Here is a 17,209-nt window from a genome sequence, read left to right on the forward strand (position 1 = left end):
CCTGACCCTTACCTACGAATAATTTGTGATCACTCTGATAAAAGATATGAGTAAGGGAGAGACAGTTATCATGGGGTAGTGTGCTGTTCAGGACAAGACATGGGCACAGAGAGGCTAGGCCTGCAACGGCAGGGTCACATCACATGCTGCCGGGAGGCTCCCTGGGAGGAGGGAAGGGGCCCTGCAAGGAGATTCTGACATTCCGCCACTGGAACTCTCGGGCTCACTCTGGGACCTTGAGCGGGGCCTCCATGAGTCTTAGGTCACTTTCTGTCTGATCAAAGGTTGGACAAAAAAGATTTCAGGCCAGGTGTGGTGGCTCATACCTATAATCCCAGCACTTTGGAAGGTGGAGACGGGTGGATGACCTGAGGTGAGGAGTTCGAGACCAGCCTGGCCAACACGGTAAAACCCCGTCCTACTAAAAAAACAAAAATTAGCCAGGCGTGGTGGTGGGCACCTGTAATCCCAGCTACTTGGGAGGCTGTGGCAGAAGAATCGCTTGAACCTTGGAGGCAGGGGTTGCAGTGAGCCAAGATCGCACCACTGTACTCCAGCCTGGGCAACAAGAGCAAAACTCTGTTTCAAAAAGAAGAAGAAGATTTCAAAGATTTAACAGTCCAGCTCTAACATTCTATGAGTCTCTGATTCATAATTTCTAAATGGTGAATAAATGTGGAAAAATCAACTCCATACAGTAGGGTTTGAAATGCCTAATTAAAGATATCCCAAGCCTTTTTTTTTTTTTTTTGAGGTAGGGTCATGTACTGTCACCCAGGCTGGAGTGCAGTGACACAATCAGTTGGAGGCTCACTGCAGCCTCCAACTTTTAAGCTCAAGTGATCCTCCCGCCTCAGCCTCCTGAGTAGCTGGGACTATAGGCACATGCCATCATGCCTGGCTAATTTTTTATAGACATGAGGTCTCACTGTGGCCCAGGCTGGTCTTGAACTCCTAGCTAGGCTCAAGCAGTCCTCCCACTGGGCCTCCCAAAGTGCTGAGATTACAGGCGTGAGCCACCACGCCCAGCGCATTTATCTATTATCGGGTCTTTTATCAGCTGCCTTAGATACAAACTGAATAAGCATTAGGAAGTCTGACTTCAGAAATGCTGCTTACACATTTATCACAGATGCCTAAATGGTGAACAGGTTGGCCCGCCACCTTGGTATTCACTCCTGGAGGGCTGGGGACTGAGTCTTATTTTTCGTATTTTCTTTTTTTTCTCCCTGAATGGATTTTACAGTCTTTGACACATACTTGGGGCATAAAAATGCTTATAATGTGAAAGAATGCCAGAAAGGTCTCCTTGCACATTTCAAAGTCAGGGTGCCTGAGCCGGGTGCGGTGGTTCGCACCCGTAATCCCAGCACTTTGGGAGGCCCAGGCAGGAGGATCACATAGCCCAGGAATTCAAGACCAGCCTGGGCAACATAGTGAGACCCATCTCTACAAAAAATAAAAAATTAGCTAAGTGTGTTGGTGCATGCCTGTAGTCCCAGCTACTTGGGAGGCTGAGCAGGGAGGATCACTTGAGCCCAGAAGTTGGAGGCTGCAGTGAGCTATGATTGCACCAATGCACTCCCGACTGGGCAACAGAAGGAGACTCTGTTTCTAAAAAATAAATTAATTAACAAAATTAATTTAAATTTAATAAAATAAAGCCAAGGTCCCCAGCTAGCTCTGCACTCAGCTTCAGTTTGGGAGGCTGCTCTCAGGAAAAGTAAGCACTGTCCACTGGGAGAAGGGAGTGCGGGGAGGCTGGGGGTTGCTGGTCTCTCCTCACTGCTTCCTTGCAGTCTGCAGGGGCTGTGCTTTAAGCGGAACCAAAAATTATTTCAGAAATCACTCCTACACCAAGGCCAGGTGCGGTGGCTCACACCTGTAATCCCAGAACTTTGGGAGGCCAAGGGGGTGGATCTCTTGAGGCCAGGAGTTCGAGACCAGCCTGAGCAACATGGTGAAACCCCGTCTCTACTAAAAAAACAAAAATTAGCCGGGCATGGTGGCGGGTGCCTGTGATCCCAGCTACTTGGGAGGCTGAGGCACGAGAATCGCTTGAACCTGGGAGGTGGAGGTTGCAGTGAGCCAAGATTGTGCCACTGCACTCCAGCCTGGGCGACAGAGCGAGACTCTGTCTAAAAAAAAAAAATAGAAAGAATGAACGAACGAAAGAGAGAGAGAGGGAAGGAAGGAAGGAAGGGAGAGAGAGAAAGAAAGAAAGAGAAAGAAGGAAGGAAGGAAGGAAGGAAGGAAGGAAAGAAAGAAAGGAAAGAAAGAAAAAAGGAAGGAAAGAAAGAAAGACTCCTACACCAAAAGCTGATTTTAGCTTCCAGACCCAAACATCTGGAGGGGTTTAAGCCCACCCCTCTCTAAATGAAAATGTCATCGAGGAAAGGAGCTTTATGGTATCTTCCAGTTCAGAAGCAAAATAACACATGCTCCGGGTGAGTCATTTAGTTTCCTACCTGAGGCGAGTCTTTCTGCCCTAAATGACAGTGCACTTGCGACCTGAGCCTTGCTGAGTAAAGCCTAAAGTTCTGGGCGCAGAGTTGTCCTAACAGCTGACAGTGCCCAGTTACTGGGTCTGTGAATCTTGTTGAAGCACACAATTACAAAAGTGGAAATTCTCTCCTCACTCCAAAAAGAGCTCACTAATGACAGAGATCTGGAATAGCCGAACTTAAAATCATGTGAGGCCAGAGGGACATTTATTTATATTTGAGATGGAGTCTCGTTCTGTCACCCAGGCTGCAGTGCAGTGGTGCAATCTCAGCTCACTGCAATCTCCACCTCCCAGGTTCAAGCGATTCTCCTGCCTCAGCCTCCCAAGTAGCTGAGATTACAGGCATGCACCGCCACGCCCGGCTAATTTTTGTACTTTTAGTAGAGAGAAGGTTTCACTATGTTGGCCAGGCTGGTCTTGATCTCCTGACTTCGTGATCCACCCGCCTTGGCCTCCCAAAGTGCTGGGATTACAGCTGTGAGCCACCATGCCCGACCCTGATGGACATTTATTACATGCAAACTGACAACTATCTGCAGAGGGTGGGTGTGTTTAGAATTAGGCCTGGGGAGAAGCGGTTCCAGGATTCCATATATGGGGAATTCAAGGTGTGGAGAGATTGAAGGTGCCCCTGAATGGGGCCAGTCAGGTTTATGGAAGAAGTGGGGTGTTCAGGTTTATGGAAAGGGCTTTTGTTGTCGTGGAGACGGAGTTTCGCTCATTGCCCAGGCTGGAGTGCAATGGCGTGATCTCAGCTCACTGCAATCTCTGCCTCCCAGGTTCAAACAATTCTCCTGCCTCAGCCTCCCGAGTAGCTGGGATTACAGGCATGCACCGCCACCCCACTGGGCTAATTTTGTATTTTTAGTAGAGATGGAGTTTCACCGTATTGGTCAGGCTGTTCTCGAACTCTGACCTCAGGTGATCCGCCCGCCTCAGCCTCCCAAAGTGCTGGGATTAGAGGTGTGAGCCACCGCGCTCCACCCTGAGGGACATTTATTACATGCAAACTGACGACTATCTGCAGGGGGTGGGTGTGTTTGGAATTAGGCCTGGGGAGAAGCCGTTCCAGGATTCCATATATGGGGAATTTAAGGTGTGGAGAGATTGAAGGTGCCCCTGAATGGGGCCAGGCAGGTTTATGGAAGAAGTGGGGTGTTGAGGTTTACAGAAAGGGCATTTTAGACAAAGATTGCTGCTGTTAAGGCAAGCACAAGGCTGGCTAAATGGAACGGGGCCGGAGGTGCTGCCTGGAGGAGGAGCCAAGGGGTCAAGGTGCAGGATTCCCTGCAGGGACCAAGGTCCTTGACGAGGAGCAGAAGCACACCCTCACTTTTTTTTTTTTTTTTTTTTCGAGGCGGAGTCTTGCTCTGTCGCCCAGGCTGGAGTGCAGTGGCGTGATCCTGGCTCACTGCAACCTCCACCTCCCGGGTACAAGCAATTCTCTTGCCTCAGCCTCCTGAGTAGCTGGGATTACAGGCGCCCACTACCACGCCCAGCTAATTTTGTATTTTTAGTAGAGATGGAGTTTCGCCGTGTTGGTCAGGCTGATCTTAAACTCCTGACCTCAGGTGATCCACCCACCTCGGCCCCCCAAAGTGCTGGGATTATAGGCGTGAGTCTCTGCGCCTGGCTTGCACACCCTCACTTTTAATAATGCATAAGAAAGAACCTGAGGAAGCCCTCAAATGTTGTTTAAAAGTTAGGTGTCATAAGGCCAGACACAGTGGTTCATGCCTGTAACCCCAGCACTTTGCGAGGCCAAGAGGGGAGGATCACTTGAGGCCAGGAGCTTGAGACCAGCCTGGGCAACATAGCAAGATCTCATCTCTACCAAAAATTTAAAAATTAGTTGGGCATAGTGGTGCATGCCTGTAGCCCCAGCTACTTGGGAGGCTGAGGTAGGAGGATTGCCTGAGCCCAGGAGTTCGAGGTTGCAGTGAGCTATGATCACACCACTGCACTCCAGTCTGGGTGACAGCGCAAGACCCTATCTCAACCACCACAACAAATAGCTGTAGTTATTCCCGAAGGACCCATTATCAACTCAGCATTTTCATAGAAAGGGCAACCCAGTACCACCGTGGCCTACAGGGTATTTGTGCAAATTAGAAAAAGACACACCTCTCTCTGAAGACACTTGCATCTCAGGAAATTGTCTACTCAAGTGGATTTTATTAGAACAAGTATTCCCATCTGCTCTAAAACTCCCAGAAGGAATGTACAGTTCTATGGTGTCTTAGCTCTGAGCGGTGCTCCCTCCAAGGCACTGCCAACCATGACTTGCACAACTGCTCGGTCCCCTGCAGTGTCTGGGTGCAGGCTCAGTCCCCTGCAGTGGCTGGGTGCAACCTCTATCCCCTGCAGTGGCTGAGTGCAGGCTCAGTCCCCTGCAGTGGCTGGGTGCAGGCTCCATCCCCTGCGGTGGCTGGGTGCAGGCTCGGTCCCCTGCGGTGGCTGGGTGCAGGCTCGGTCCCCTGCAGTGGCTAGGTGCAGGCTGGATCCCAGGAGGCAGAGCCCAGCCGTTGTTCTCCATAACCCCCCCTCACCGTGCATACTGGGCACCCACCATGAGAAAGGGGCACAGACCTTCTGGTCTGTTGTCAACCGCCTGCCTCTGTCTAGCAACGCAGTGCTCTGCTGGAAGTTCTGCCATGTGTTCCACAAACTCCTCCGAGACGGACACCCGAATGTGAGTTCCTGGGGCTGTGGGGTGGCAAGGAGCCAGGGATCCTTGTGGGGAAAGTGACTGCCTGGGCCACAGAGGCTGCTGTCCTCTCCCACACTGCCCCCTTCTCCTGGCCTTTGGGTTCTCCATTAGAGGTGGGTGAGCCTCCCTCCCATCAGCCTGTCCCCCCACCCCCAGGTTCACCTCTGCCTCTCTCCATCCTCCTTCCCTTTGTCTTTCCTTCCTTCTCCATTCTCTCACGGGCTGTTCTTTTGCCCCTGCAGGTCCTGAAGGACTCTCTGAGATACAGAAATGAATTGAGTGACATGAGCAGGATGTGGGTGAGTTTGGAGATGTACCCAGGAGCCACCTGCTCCTCCTCTCCTTCCTCAGAGGCCGCAGAGCAAGGACTGGAGGATGAAATAAATTCATCTCCTTCAGCTTGTTGAGGATTTCTCCCATGAGTGCCAGAGAGGGACTAAGGATGCCCCCAAAGAGTACCGTGATATCCATAGTCTTGCCTGGGGTCCCTGGACACTTCAGGAAATTTCCAGGGCCTGGGAGCTTCTCCTGCCAATGGCAACTCATGTCACAAAGCTGTCCAAGAGTTGGGATCCCTCAGCGGTAGCCACACGGCCATGGTTCCTGCTTTTTTTTTTTTTCGGTAGAGATGGGGGTCTCGCTATGCTGCCCAGGCTGGTCTTGAACTCCTGGCCTCAAGTGATCCTCCCACCTCAGCCTTCCAAAGTGCTGGGATCACACACATGAGCCACTGTGCCCAGCCCACAGTTCCTACTTCTCTTCTCCTTCCACTGGTCCCGTTGGAGTCATAGTGCATTGAGAATTAGAATTAGCATATCCAGTTCTTAATGCCAGAGCTTCTTCTTTCCTGTTTAGAGATTCTCAGTGCTTTAGGATGAGGGAGGAGGTAGGTGCAATATCACAGTCAATGGAAAAGAGCGTTTCTATACACGAACCACAATCACCCCAGATTCTGATGTCTGTGGGTGTGTATATGGAGAGGGGTAATCTGCATTTTGAAGAATCTCCCTTGGCCAGGCGCAGTGGCTCACGCCTGTAATCCTAGCACTTTGGGAGGCCGAGGTAGGCAGATCACCTGAGGTCAGGAGTTCGAGACCAACCTGGCCAACATGGTGAAACCCGGGCTCTACTAAAAATACAAAAATTAGCCGGGTGTGGTGGCATGTGCCTGTAATCCCAGCTACTCAGGAGGCTGAGGCAGGAGAATCGCTTGAACCTGGGAGTCGGAGGTTGTGGTGAGCCAAGATTGGGCCACTGCACTCCAGCCTGGGTGACAGAGTGAGACTCTGTCTCAAAAAAAAAAAAATCTCCCTGGTTGATTCTGATATGTTCTTTTGCCTCTACCAGTTGAGAACTACTACTTTAGCCTTTTTGCACAGTCTTACCTGTATCTGTCTGCACCTATAAAATGTTGGCAACTATGTAGTCCTATCTACCTATCATAGGTGAGGAAACACAGGCCCAGAAAGGGAAGCAGCTTGTCCTAAAGTCACAAAATTAGGTACCAGAACAAAGTTGAGAGTTATCCTCAGATTTCCCAACTGTGTGCTAGAAAACGTTCCCTGTAACATGTAAAGCTTAGGTCTTTTTCCTTTTTGTTAGAATTTGCCTGGTATATATTTCTCCATCTTTTTACTTTAAGCATTCCTATATTTGTATGTTTTAGAAATAACACTTATAAATAACATTTGGTTGGATTTTGTGTGGTTTGTGGTTGTTGTTTTTTTATCCAGGATGGTAGTCTTTGTCTTTTAACTGGGCATTTAGTCTATTTACATTTATTATGCTACATGGTATATTTAGATTTATGTCTCCCATTTTATTCTATGCTTTCTATTTGTCCCATCTGTTCTACTTCTATTTCTCTCCTTTCTTACCTTCTTTTGGATTGGGTGGGTATTTTTTCTCATTCTGTTTTTTCCTCATTACTATTTGGGAGTTTAAAAAACAAATCTACTTTTTTTGTTTTTGGCATGTTCTCTAATAATTACAAAATGCTTGTTTTATCTAGGTCTACCTTTCGTATCTTTGTTTCCTGTATAACACAAAGACTTTAGCAATATTTTAGTTCCATTCAGTCCCTCAATTTATCTGTTAGCATAACCATGTATTTTGGTTTTGGTTATGTTTATCTTTAAATTCTGTAAGTTATTGTTTTATTTTCCTTGTTTTATTCTGTGCTCTCCATAGACCTTCCATCTGAGATCACTTTCTTTCTGCTTGAATTATTTCCTTTATAACTTCCATAATTGAGAGCCTACTGGTGGCTGACACCGTGTTTGCTTGTTTAACAATGTCGTTTTTGGCCGGGCACAGTGGCTCATGACTGTAATCCCAGCACTTTGGGAGGCCGAGGCGGGCGGATCACAAGGTCAGGAGATCAAGACCATCCTGGCTAACACAGTGAAACCCCCGTCTCTACTAAAAAAAATACAGAAAATTAGCCGGGCGTGGTGGCGGGTGCCTGTAGTCCCAGCTACTCAGGAGGCTGAGGCAGAACGGCATGAATCTGGGAGGCGGAGTTCACAGTGAGCTGAGATCGCGCCACGGCACTCCAGCCTAGGTGACAGAGAGAGACTTCGTCTCAAAAAAAAAACAAAAAAAAGAATGTCGTTTTTTTTTGTTTTTTTTTTTCGGAGACAGAGTCTTGCTCTGTTGCCTAGGCCAGAGTGCACTGGCATAATCTCAGCTCACTGCAATCTCCACCGTCCAGGTTGAAGCGATTCTCCTGCCTCAGCCTCCCAAGTAGCTAGAATTACAGTGCCTACCACCACACCCAGCTAATTTTTATATTTTAGTGGAGACAGGGTTTTGCCATGTTGGCCAGGCTGGTCTCGATCTCCTGATCTCAAGTGATCTTCCTTCCTCGGCCTCCCAAAGTGTTGGGATTATAGGCATCAGCCATCGCGCCCAGCCCCTTCTCAGATTTTGGCTAGACCTGTGTCAGACTTTCTCATCCTACCCCTCATGTCTCTAAAACACTCTTTCAGTTTTTTCTACCTATTTGTCTTTGCTGTATTCTGGATAATTTTTTATCAGCTCTAGCCTTCAGTTTGCTTCCTCTCCAGTTGGGTCTAATGTGTTATTAAGCTTCTCCATAAGGTTTTCAATTTCATTTAGTACAGATTTCTTTTCTTTTCTTCTTCTTCTTTTTTTTTTTTTTTTTTTTTTAGACAGAGTTTTGCTTTTGTTGCCCAGGCTGGAGGGCAATGGCACGATCTCTGCTCACTGCAACCTCCACCTCCCACGTTCAAGTGATTCTCCTGTCTCAGCTTCCCAAGTAGCTGGGATTACAGGCATGTGCCACCACGCCCAGCTAATTTTGTATGTTTAGTAGAGATGGGGTTTCACCATGTTGGTTAGGCTGGTTTCGAACTCCTAACCTCAGGTGATCCAATGCCTCGGCCTCTCAAATTGCTAGGATTACAGGCATGAGCCACCACACCTGGCCCAATTAGTACAGTTTTCATTTCTTGAAGTTCTATTTTTTTTTTTTTTTTTTCAAATCTGCTTGTTTTTTGCGGGGGGAGGTTGTTGTTGTTGTTGTTTGAGACAGGATTCTCACTGTGTCACCCAGGCTAGAGTGCAGTGGCGTGATCATGGTTTACTGCAGCCTCAACCTCCTGAACTCAGGTGATCCTTCCACCTCAGCCTCCCAAGTAGCTGGGAAAACAGGTGTGCACCACCAAACCCAGCTAATTTTTGTAGACACAGGGTTTTGCCATGTTACCAAGGGTGGTCTCGAACTCCTGGGCTTAAGCAATCTGTCACCTCAGCCTCCCAAAGCACTGGGATTACAGGCAGGAGGAGCCACTGTGTCTGGCCCTGCTTCTCCTCCTTTACAATTTATTATGCCCTGCATATATTTTTAAACAGTCTCTTATTTCTTTAGATCTATGAACCAAAGTCATTTCATATATATTTTGTAATTCTATTATTTAAAGTCTTTAGAGATTCGTTTCTGTCCTCCATCACTTTTGGTGCATTTTGCCCATGCTGTGTAGTTTTCTTTATGTTCGGTTATTTTCTACCTTAAGCTGCTCATCTTCCTTGGAATTTTATCTGTGGAGAATTCTTTGAAGACTGTAATGAAGGCACGTTCCTCCAGAGAGAATTGGCATTTGCTTCGATTGAGATCACTCGAAATTAAATTCTCAGCTTAAGGTTTTGTGAATGTAGGGCAGATTTTCCTTCCCCTATCACAGCAGTGGTTTGAGGCAGTAGAATTCTTTGTAGTCCTTAGGGAGGACTTCCTCAGTGCAGGAGTACAAGCGTTTGTTATTTTATTATTTATCTTTACTTCCCCTTACCAAGGAGGCAGTCTTTTGTGTGTGTGTTGGTGGTGGTGGCGGTGTTTTGAGACAGTTTCTTGCTCTGTCACCAAGGCTGGAGGTATGGTGACATGATCACAGCTCACTGGAGCCTCAACTTCCTGGGCTCAAGCGATCCTCCCACTTCAGCCTCCTGAATAGCTGAGACCGCAGGTGCACACCACCATGCCCAGCTAATTTTTCAATTTTTTGTAGAGATGGGGTTTCGCTATGTTGGCCAGGCTGGTCTCAAACTCCTGAGCTCAAGCAATCCTCCCTCCTTAGCTTCCCAAAGTGCTGGGATTACAGGCATGAGCCACTCACTGCACCTGGCCAGACTCAACATTCTTAAGTAGGCAGCTTTGTCCAGAATTTATCAAACGAAGTCCTTATGTTTGCACAAAAGATTGTGCTGTAAGGAATGTTCATTGAAATGGTTTATGATAGCAAAAATTTCAACTAGTTTGAATTGGCTTCAGCTCATTTGAGTTAGTTCAATAAATTATAATAATACTGGTCAGTCACTAAAAATAATGAAAGAAAGTTTAAGAAGTTGAATAAAATTGCAGCATATTAAGCAAGAAAAATAGATTGATTCTATTTTACATTTAGGAATAAAGGTAGATGGCTGGGTGTGGTGGCTCATGCCTGTAATCCCAGCACTTTGGGAGGCAGAGGCGGGCAGATCACCTGAGATCAGGAGTTTGAGACTAGTCTGGCCAACGTGGTGAAACCCCATCTCTACTAAAAACTACAAAAATTAGCTGGGCGTGGTGGCTCACACCTGTAGTGTAATCCCAGCCTTTTGGGAGGCCAAGGCAGGCGGATCACTCAAGGCCAGGAGTTTGAGACCAGCCTGGGCAACATGGTGAAACCATATCTCTACTAAAAATACAAAAATTGACCAGGCATGGTGGCACATGCCTGTAATCCCAGCTACTCAGGAGGCTGAGGCAGGAGAATCACTTGAACCCAGGAGATGGAGGCTACAGTGAGCCGAGATCGTGCCACTGCACTCCAGCCTGGGCAACAGAGCTAGACCCCATCTCTAAATAAATAAAATAAAGGGGAGAAAAAAAAGAAGATAGATTCTTTACCAGAGAATTCCTGGCTGCAGATCTCTCGACTGTCACATTCTTGTTTTTGACTCTGTTTCCCCTCCTCTTCCTAAAAGGGCCACCTGAGCGAGGGGTATGGCCAGCTGTGCAGCATCTACCTGAAACTGCTAAGAACCAAGATGGAGTACCACACCAAAGTGAGTCTCTGCGGACAGTTCTGCCGCCACTGCCGCCTCCCCTGCTCCATCCCTTCAGCCCCTCCCTGGGCTCAGTTGTCAGCTCTTTCAGGTAATAGACAGCCCAGGCTTCTGAGGAAGTGTGCACATCATGTACCCCAGCTGTGCGAGAGGAAAGCCACCGCCAGGCCCACGGGGCATGACGAGGGCTGGGATTTTGGCCTGTGTCTTCTGCACCCTTTGTTCCCCATTTTGCAGCTAGAGAGAACAACTGGCCAGGCACGGTGGCTTACGCCTATAATCCTAGCTCTTTGGGAGGCCCAGGCGGACAGATCACCTGAGGTCAGGGGTTCAATACTGGCCTGGCCAACATGGCAAAACCCCGTCTCTACTAAAAGTACAAAAATTACCCGTGGTGGTGATGCATGCCTGTAGTCCCAGCTACTCGGGAGGCTGAGGCAGGAGAATCGCTTGAACCTGAGACCAGGAGGCAGAGGTTGCAGTGAGCCAAAACCACACCACTGCACTCCAGCCTGGGAAACAAAATAAGACTCTCTCAAAAAAAAAAAAAAAGAAAGGGTAACCCTAGCCACTAGATTGCCTTATGAAAATATTACAGAAGCATTGATTTTACTGTTAATAAAAACAATTCCTGTCTGGGCACTGTGGCTCATGCCTGTAATCTGAGCATTTTGGAAGATCAAGGCTGGAGGATCACTTAAGACCAGGAGTTTGAGACTAGCCTGGGCCATAGCAAGACCCTGTCTCTACAAAAAAATTACAATTAGCCAGAGGTGGTGGCGCATGCCTGTAGTCCCAGCTACTCAGGAGGCAAGAGGATCACTTGAGTTCAGGAGTTGAAGGCTGCTGTAAGCTATGATCATGCCACTGTACTCCAGCCTGAGTGACAGGGCAAAACTACTCCTACAATTTCTTTTTTTTTTTTTTTTTTTTTGAGACAGAGTTTTGCTCTTGTTGCCTGGGCTGGAGTGCAATGGGGCAATCTCGGCTCACCAAAACCTCCGCCTCCCGGGTTCAAGCGATTCTCCTGCCTCAGTCTCCTGAGTAGCTGGGATTACAGACATGCGTCACCATGTCTGGCTAATTTTGTATCTTTTTTTTAGTAGAGATGGGGTTTCTCCATGTTCATCAGGTTGGTCTTGAACTCCCAACCTCAGATGATCCACCTGCCTTGGCCTCTCAAAGTGCTGGGATTACAGGCATGAGCCACAGCACCAAGCAATTCCTACAATTTCTATAGCAAGCTCCCCTACAGACCTGTCTTTTAATCTTTTTATTTTATTTTTTTGAGATGGAGTCTCACTCTGTCACTCAGGCTGGAGTGCAGTGTGGCACGATCTCACCTCACTGCCACCTCTACCTCCTGGGTTCAAGCAATTCTCATGTCTCAGCCTCCCAAGTAGCTGGGACTACAGGCACGAGCCACCATGCCTGGCTAATTTTTGTATTTTTAGTAGAGACGGGATTTCGCCATGTTGGCCAGGCTGGAGGTGGATCACCTTAGCTCACTGCAGCCTCAAATTCCTGGGCTCAAGAGATCCTCCTGCCCCACCACAGATGCTCACCACCACACCTGGCTTAGATCCACTCTGGTGTGAGGCTGGGCAGGGTGGAAAACAGCATCTCAGTCACAGAGGCCTCGGCACCCGCCTGAGCCGCACCTTGGACTCTTCGGTACCCAATGGGGATCAGGCAATGACATGGGCCACTCTGCATTTTACGTTGCTTTTCCTGGGGGCAGTGCACAAAGTGGACTTGAAAGATCCAGGTGGCCAGTGAGGACAATGATGAGAGCCAGAATTAGGACCATTGTCCATGGGACGGTCAAAGAAGCAGGGACTGCCTGAAGATTGGCAGGAAATGAGGCTGGGTGTGGTTTCTCGTGCCTATAATCCCAGCACTTTGGGAGGCCAAGGAGGGCGGATTGCTTAAGTCCAGGAGTTCAAGGCTGGGTAACATAGGAAGACCCTGTCTCTACAAAAAATTAAAAAATTAGCCGGGTGTGGTAGCGTGCAACTGTAGTCCCAGCTACTCGGGAGGCTGAGGTGGGAGGATGCCTTGAGACTGGGAGGTCAAGGATGCAGTGAGCTATGATCGCATCACTGCCCTCCTGCCTGGGCAACAGAGTGAGGCCCTGTTTCACAGAAAAAAAGAGAGAAGAAGGTGACACAATGGATAGTGTGAGGTGGGGGAGGCGAGCAGCTGCGGGGTGTGCCGGGCTCTGGCAACTGTGGGAGACAACGGGGGTCAGGCAGAGGGTTGGGTACATAGGAGACAACGTAAACCAGAACTGAGGCTGGGCCAGGCCAGGGTGTCAGAGGCCAAGGCGAGGAGTCGGGCTGCCCTTGGGCTGGATTGCAAGGCGAAGAAGCAGGAGTGAGAGGCTGAGAGTGTGGAGGGGAGGGGCTTATAGCGTGTGATTGGAGGGAGGACCGGGCTCTGGTAAAGGTGTCATGAGGAGGCGGGGAAAGGTGAGAACTGGATTTAAGATGTTTTGGGGTTGGGCGCAGTGGCTCAAGCCTGTCATCCCAGCACTTTGGGAGGCCAAGGCGGGCGGATCGTCTGAGGTCTGGAGTTCGAGACCAGCCTGGCCAATGTGGCAAAACTCCGTCTCTACTAAAAATACAAAAAGAAATTAGCTCACGCCTGTAGTCCCAGCTACTCAGGAGGCTGAGGCAGGAGAATCGCTTGAACCTGGGAGGCGGAGTTTGCAGTGAGCCGAGATGCTGCCTCTGCACTCCAGACTGGGTGACAGAGCAAGACTCAATCTCAAAAAAAAAAAAAAAAAAAAAAAGACGTTTTGGGAGTAGAGTAGAGATTGAAAGTGTTAAATTGAGCTGGATGTGGTGGCTCACACCTCTAATCACCACACAATGGAAGGCCAAGGCAGGAGGATCGCTTGAGGCCAGGAGTTGGAGACCAGCCTGACCAACATAGTGAAACCCCCATCTCTACTAAAAACACAAAAATTAGCTGGGTGTGGTAACATGCACCCGTAATCCCAGCTACTCAGGAGGCTGAGGCTTGAGAATGGCTTGAACCTAGGAGGCGGAGGTTGCAGTGAGCCGAGATGGCGCCACTGCACTCCAGCCTGGGTGACAGAGCAAGACTCTGTCTCAAAAAAAAAAAAAAAAAAAGTGTTAAATGGAAAATGGGAGGAGGAAGGGCCTAGGGTAGGATTTTAGGTGGAAAAGGAGAGAAAGGAGGGCGTAGAGAAAGCAAGACTGGGAAGAAGGTTAAGGAGGAAGAGGACTGGCATGGGAGCCGGGACAGTGGGACTGCGGGGGTGATAGAAGCCAAGTGGGTCCCTTTCCCTTGTGTATAGGAAGACAGCAGAGTTCAGCGGCATCAGAAGCAGCTGGTGCCAATAGCCAGGCCCCTAGCTTTTAATAGCGTGGAAGGGCAGAAGGGAATGGTCACGTGGGCTTGGAGAATTGGGGTCGAATGAGGATGCAGCTGGCTTTGCTTCCAAAGGCTCTCGAGCTCACTGCTGTCTCGTTTTTCCTGGTTTTAGAAAGCAGAGAAAATGGGGAAGCTGGAATTGTCCAAGTGTGGAGGAGCAAAGGACTTTTACAGTTTTTAGCAATTAGTGATACAAGAGTGGGGAATGAGGCTGGGTAGAGTGGCTCACACCTGCAATCCCAGCATTTGGGGAGGCCAAGGCTTGAGGTGAGACAAGCCTGGGCCACACAGTGAGACCCTGTCTCTTAAAAAACATTTTTTTTTGGCCGGGCGCGGTGGCTCACGCTTGTAATCCCAGCATTCTGGGAGGCGGAGGCGGGTGGATCACCTGAGGTCAGGAGTTCAAGACCAGCCTGGGCAACATGGTGAAACCCCATCTACACTAAAAATACAAAAAAATTAGCCGGGCATGGTGGTGCGTGCCTGTTAATCCCAGCTACTCAAGGAGGCTGAGGCAGGAGAATCGCTTGAACCCAAGGGGCTAAGGTTGCAGTGAGCTGAGATCATGCCATTGCACTCCAGCCTGGGCGACAGAGTGAGACTCCGTCTCGAAAACAACAACCACAAAAATATCTTGCACACATTAAAGAAAAATTCATTCTCTGGCCGGGTGCGGTGGCTCACGCCTGTAATCCCAGCACATCGGGAGGCCGAGGTGGGCAGATCACCTGTGGTCAGGAGTTCAAGACCAGCCTGGCCAATGTGGCGAAACCCCATCTCTACTAAACACACACACACACACACACACACAATTAGCCCTCATGGTGGTGTACGCCTGTAGTACCAGCTACTGAGGAGGCTGAGGTGGAGGACCGCTTGAGCCCAGGAATTCGAGGCTGCAGTGAGCGATGATCATGCCACTGCACTCCAGTGTGGGCAACAGTGAGGCCATGTCTCTAAAAAATAAAAAAAGAGAGAGAAACAGGAGAGAGCTGGTTTCCCCCTCCTCTGCCATGTAAGCAACGTAACCAGGATGAGGCCCCTCACCAGGCACCGAATCTGTCAACACCTTGACTTTGGACTCCCTGGCCTCGAGAACTGCAAGACACTCTCTATGGGTTAAGCCACCCAGTGCGTGGTATCTTGTTATAACTGCCCGAGCTGATTGAGACGGACGTTCAGGCCAGAGAGCATGAATGCATAGTGACACCAGCTGTGAGTCTTTCTCCAGGGACAGTCGGCAGCCGGCCCTAGGTGCAGAGCCGATGACAAGGACCCAGGCTCTCAGCAGGTCTTCCAAGCAGTGTGGTGGAAAGGCAGGCAGGGTGTGGGGAAGTGGAGCCAGGCCACCAGTCATGATGTCAAGACTGAGCCAGGAAGCAAAGGCAGGCAGAGAGATGCGGAGGAGAGGGAGCAGGAGGTGACTGGCCATCTCTGAGACAGAAGCGTGAGTAGTGGGTGGACTTGAGGGCAGGAGAGGACTGGAAGGGCAGAGGCCTGGGTGATGCAGCCAGAGAGGGAGACGCTAGAGTGGAGAGTTCTAGGCAGGGATGTTTTAGGTGATGGCAGAGTCTGGAGTGGGTGCACTGGGGATGGAGTAGAGGTAAAGGTGCTGAAATTGAGGTCAGAGGTTGTAATCTCAGTGTGCATGACTTGGGGCAAAGGAAAACTGTGTCCCAGGTGCCAGGTCAAGCCTCAGAGGCCTTGGCACCATGGAGCCCAGGAGCAAAGTCTGCAGTGGGGATTTTTTTTTCTTTTTTTTTTGCGGGGGAGATGGAGTCTCACTCTGTTGCCCAGGCTGGAGTGCAGTGGTGCAATCTCAGCTCACTGCAACCTCCGCCTCCCAGGTTCAAGCAATTCTGCCTCAGCCTCCCAAGGAGCTGGGACTACAGGCATGCACCACCACACCCGGCTAATTTTTGTATTTTTAGTTGAGACAGGGTTTTGCCATGTTGGCCAGCCTGGTCTCTAACTCCTGACCCCAAGTGATCCATCCGCCTCGGCCTCCAAAGTGCTGGGATTACAGGTGTGAGCCACCGCGCCCGGCCTAGAGCCTAAAGTATCCACTTGTACATGCAGATGCCCCACGATGGAATGGCCACCCACCTCTGTGGACTTTTCCCTTTGCCACAGGGACAAACCACACAGATGACAGGATCATGCTATAGATGCTGAACAATGATTGATGATACCAGCAGTTTTTCTTTTTTTCTTTTTTGTTTGTTTTGAGGTAGCGTCTCACTCTGTAACCAAGCTGGAGTGCAGTGGCCTTGAACTGTAGCCTTGAACTCCTGGGCTCAAGCGATCCTCCCACCTCGGCCTCCCAAGTAGCTGGGACCACAGGCATGTGCCACCACGCCCGGCTGAGAGAGAGCTCTTCATGTCTCTTGTCCTGACTCCCTTCCTCTGCCTCCCTTCCAGAATCCCAGGTTCCCAGGCAACCTGCAGATGAGTGACCGCCAGCTGGACGAGGCTGGAGAAAGTGACGTGAACAACTTGTAAGTGGCTCCTGCCCTGAGCCGAGGAAGGGAGAAAGCTTTTGTGAATGCTGACACTTCTCATAAGGGTCATGGAGGGCATGATGGGGGGTGCCGTGGCTGGGGTGGGGACCAAAGCCCCTGGGTGACTTGGCCTTGGGGCCACTTATTTATTGGTGGTGCCTCATCCAGAACCCCTGCCTGGCTATTTCACACCCCAAAGCTTTCCTGTCTGTCTCGCTTTCTGCACTCTGACTCCAACACTGGTACCTATCCTCTCCCTCTGTCACTGTCACTGTTTTTGTTTTTGTTTTTGTTTTTTGAGAGGCAGTCTCGCCCTGTTACCTAGGCTGGAGTGCAGTGGCTTGATCTCGGCTTACTGCAGCCTCCACCTCCCAGGTTCAAGTGATTCTCCTGCCTCAGCTTCCCAAGTAGCTGGGATTACAGGCATGCGCCATCACACCTGGCTAATTTTTATATTTTTAGTAGAGATGGGGTTTCGCCGTGTTGGCCAGGCTGGTCTTGAACTCCTGACCTCAGGTGATCCAC

The 17,209-nt window shown here is 49.6% G+C and overlaps 1 protein-coding gene across 5 annotated transcripts in view; it reads left to right on the forward strand.

The window, feature by feature from the left end:
- HIP1 (huntingtin interacting protein 1) overlaps positions 1-17,209 on the forward strand; it is a 208,830-nt gene that overhangs the window by 140,788 nt on the left and 50,833 nt on the right. For 4 of the 5 annotated variants that reach the window (XM_054496578.2, XM_054496579.2, XM_063668207.1 and 1 more), the window contains exons 3-6: positions 5,056-5,198; positions 5,459-5,515; positions 10,701-10,781; positions 16,605-16,681. In XM_054496578.2, coding sequence (XP_054352553.1) covers positions 5,056-5,198; positions 5,459-5,515; positions 10,701-10,781; positions 16,605-16,681 — 358 coding nt within the window. The remainder of the gene's footprint in view (positions 1-5,055; positions 5,199-5,458; positions 5,516-10,700; positions 10,782-16,604; positions 16,682-17,209) is intronic. The other variant, XM_063668205.1, reaches the window with a different exon arrangement.

Source organism: Pongo pygmaeus, chromosome 6 (genome assembly GCF_028885625.2).
Source record: "Pongo pygmaeus isolate AG05252 chromosome 6, NHGRI_mPonPyg2-v2.0_pri, whole genome shotgun sequence".
Classification (NCBI taxonomy): domain Eukaryota; kingdom Metazoa; phylum Chordata; class Mammalia; order Primates; family Hominidae; genus Pongo; species Pongo pygmaeus.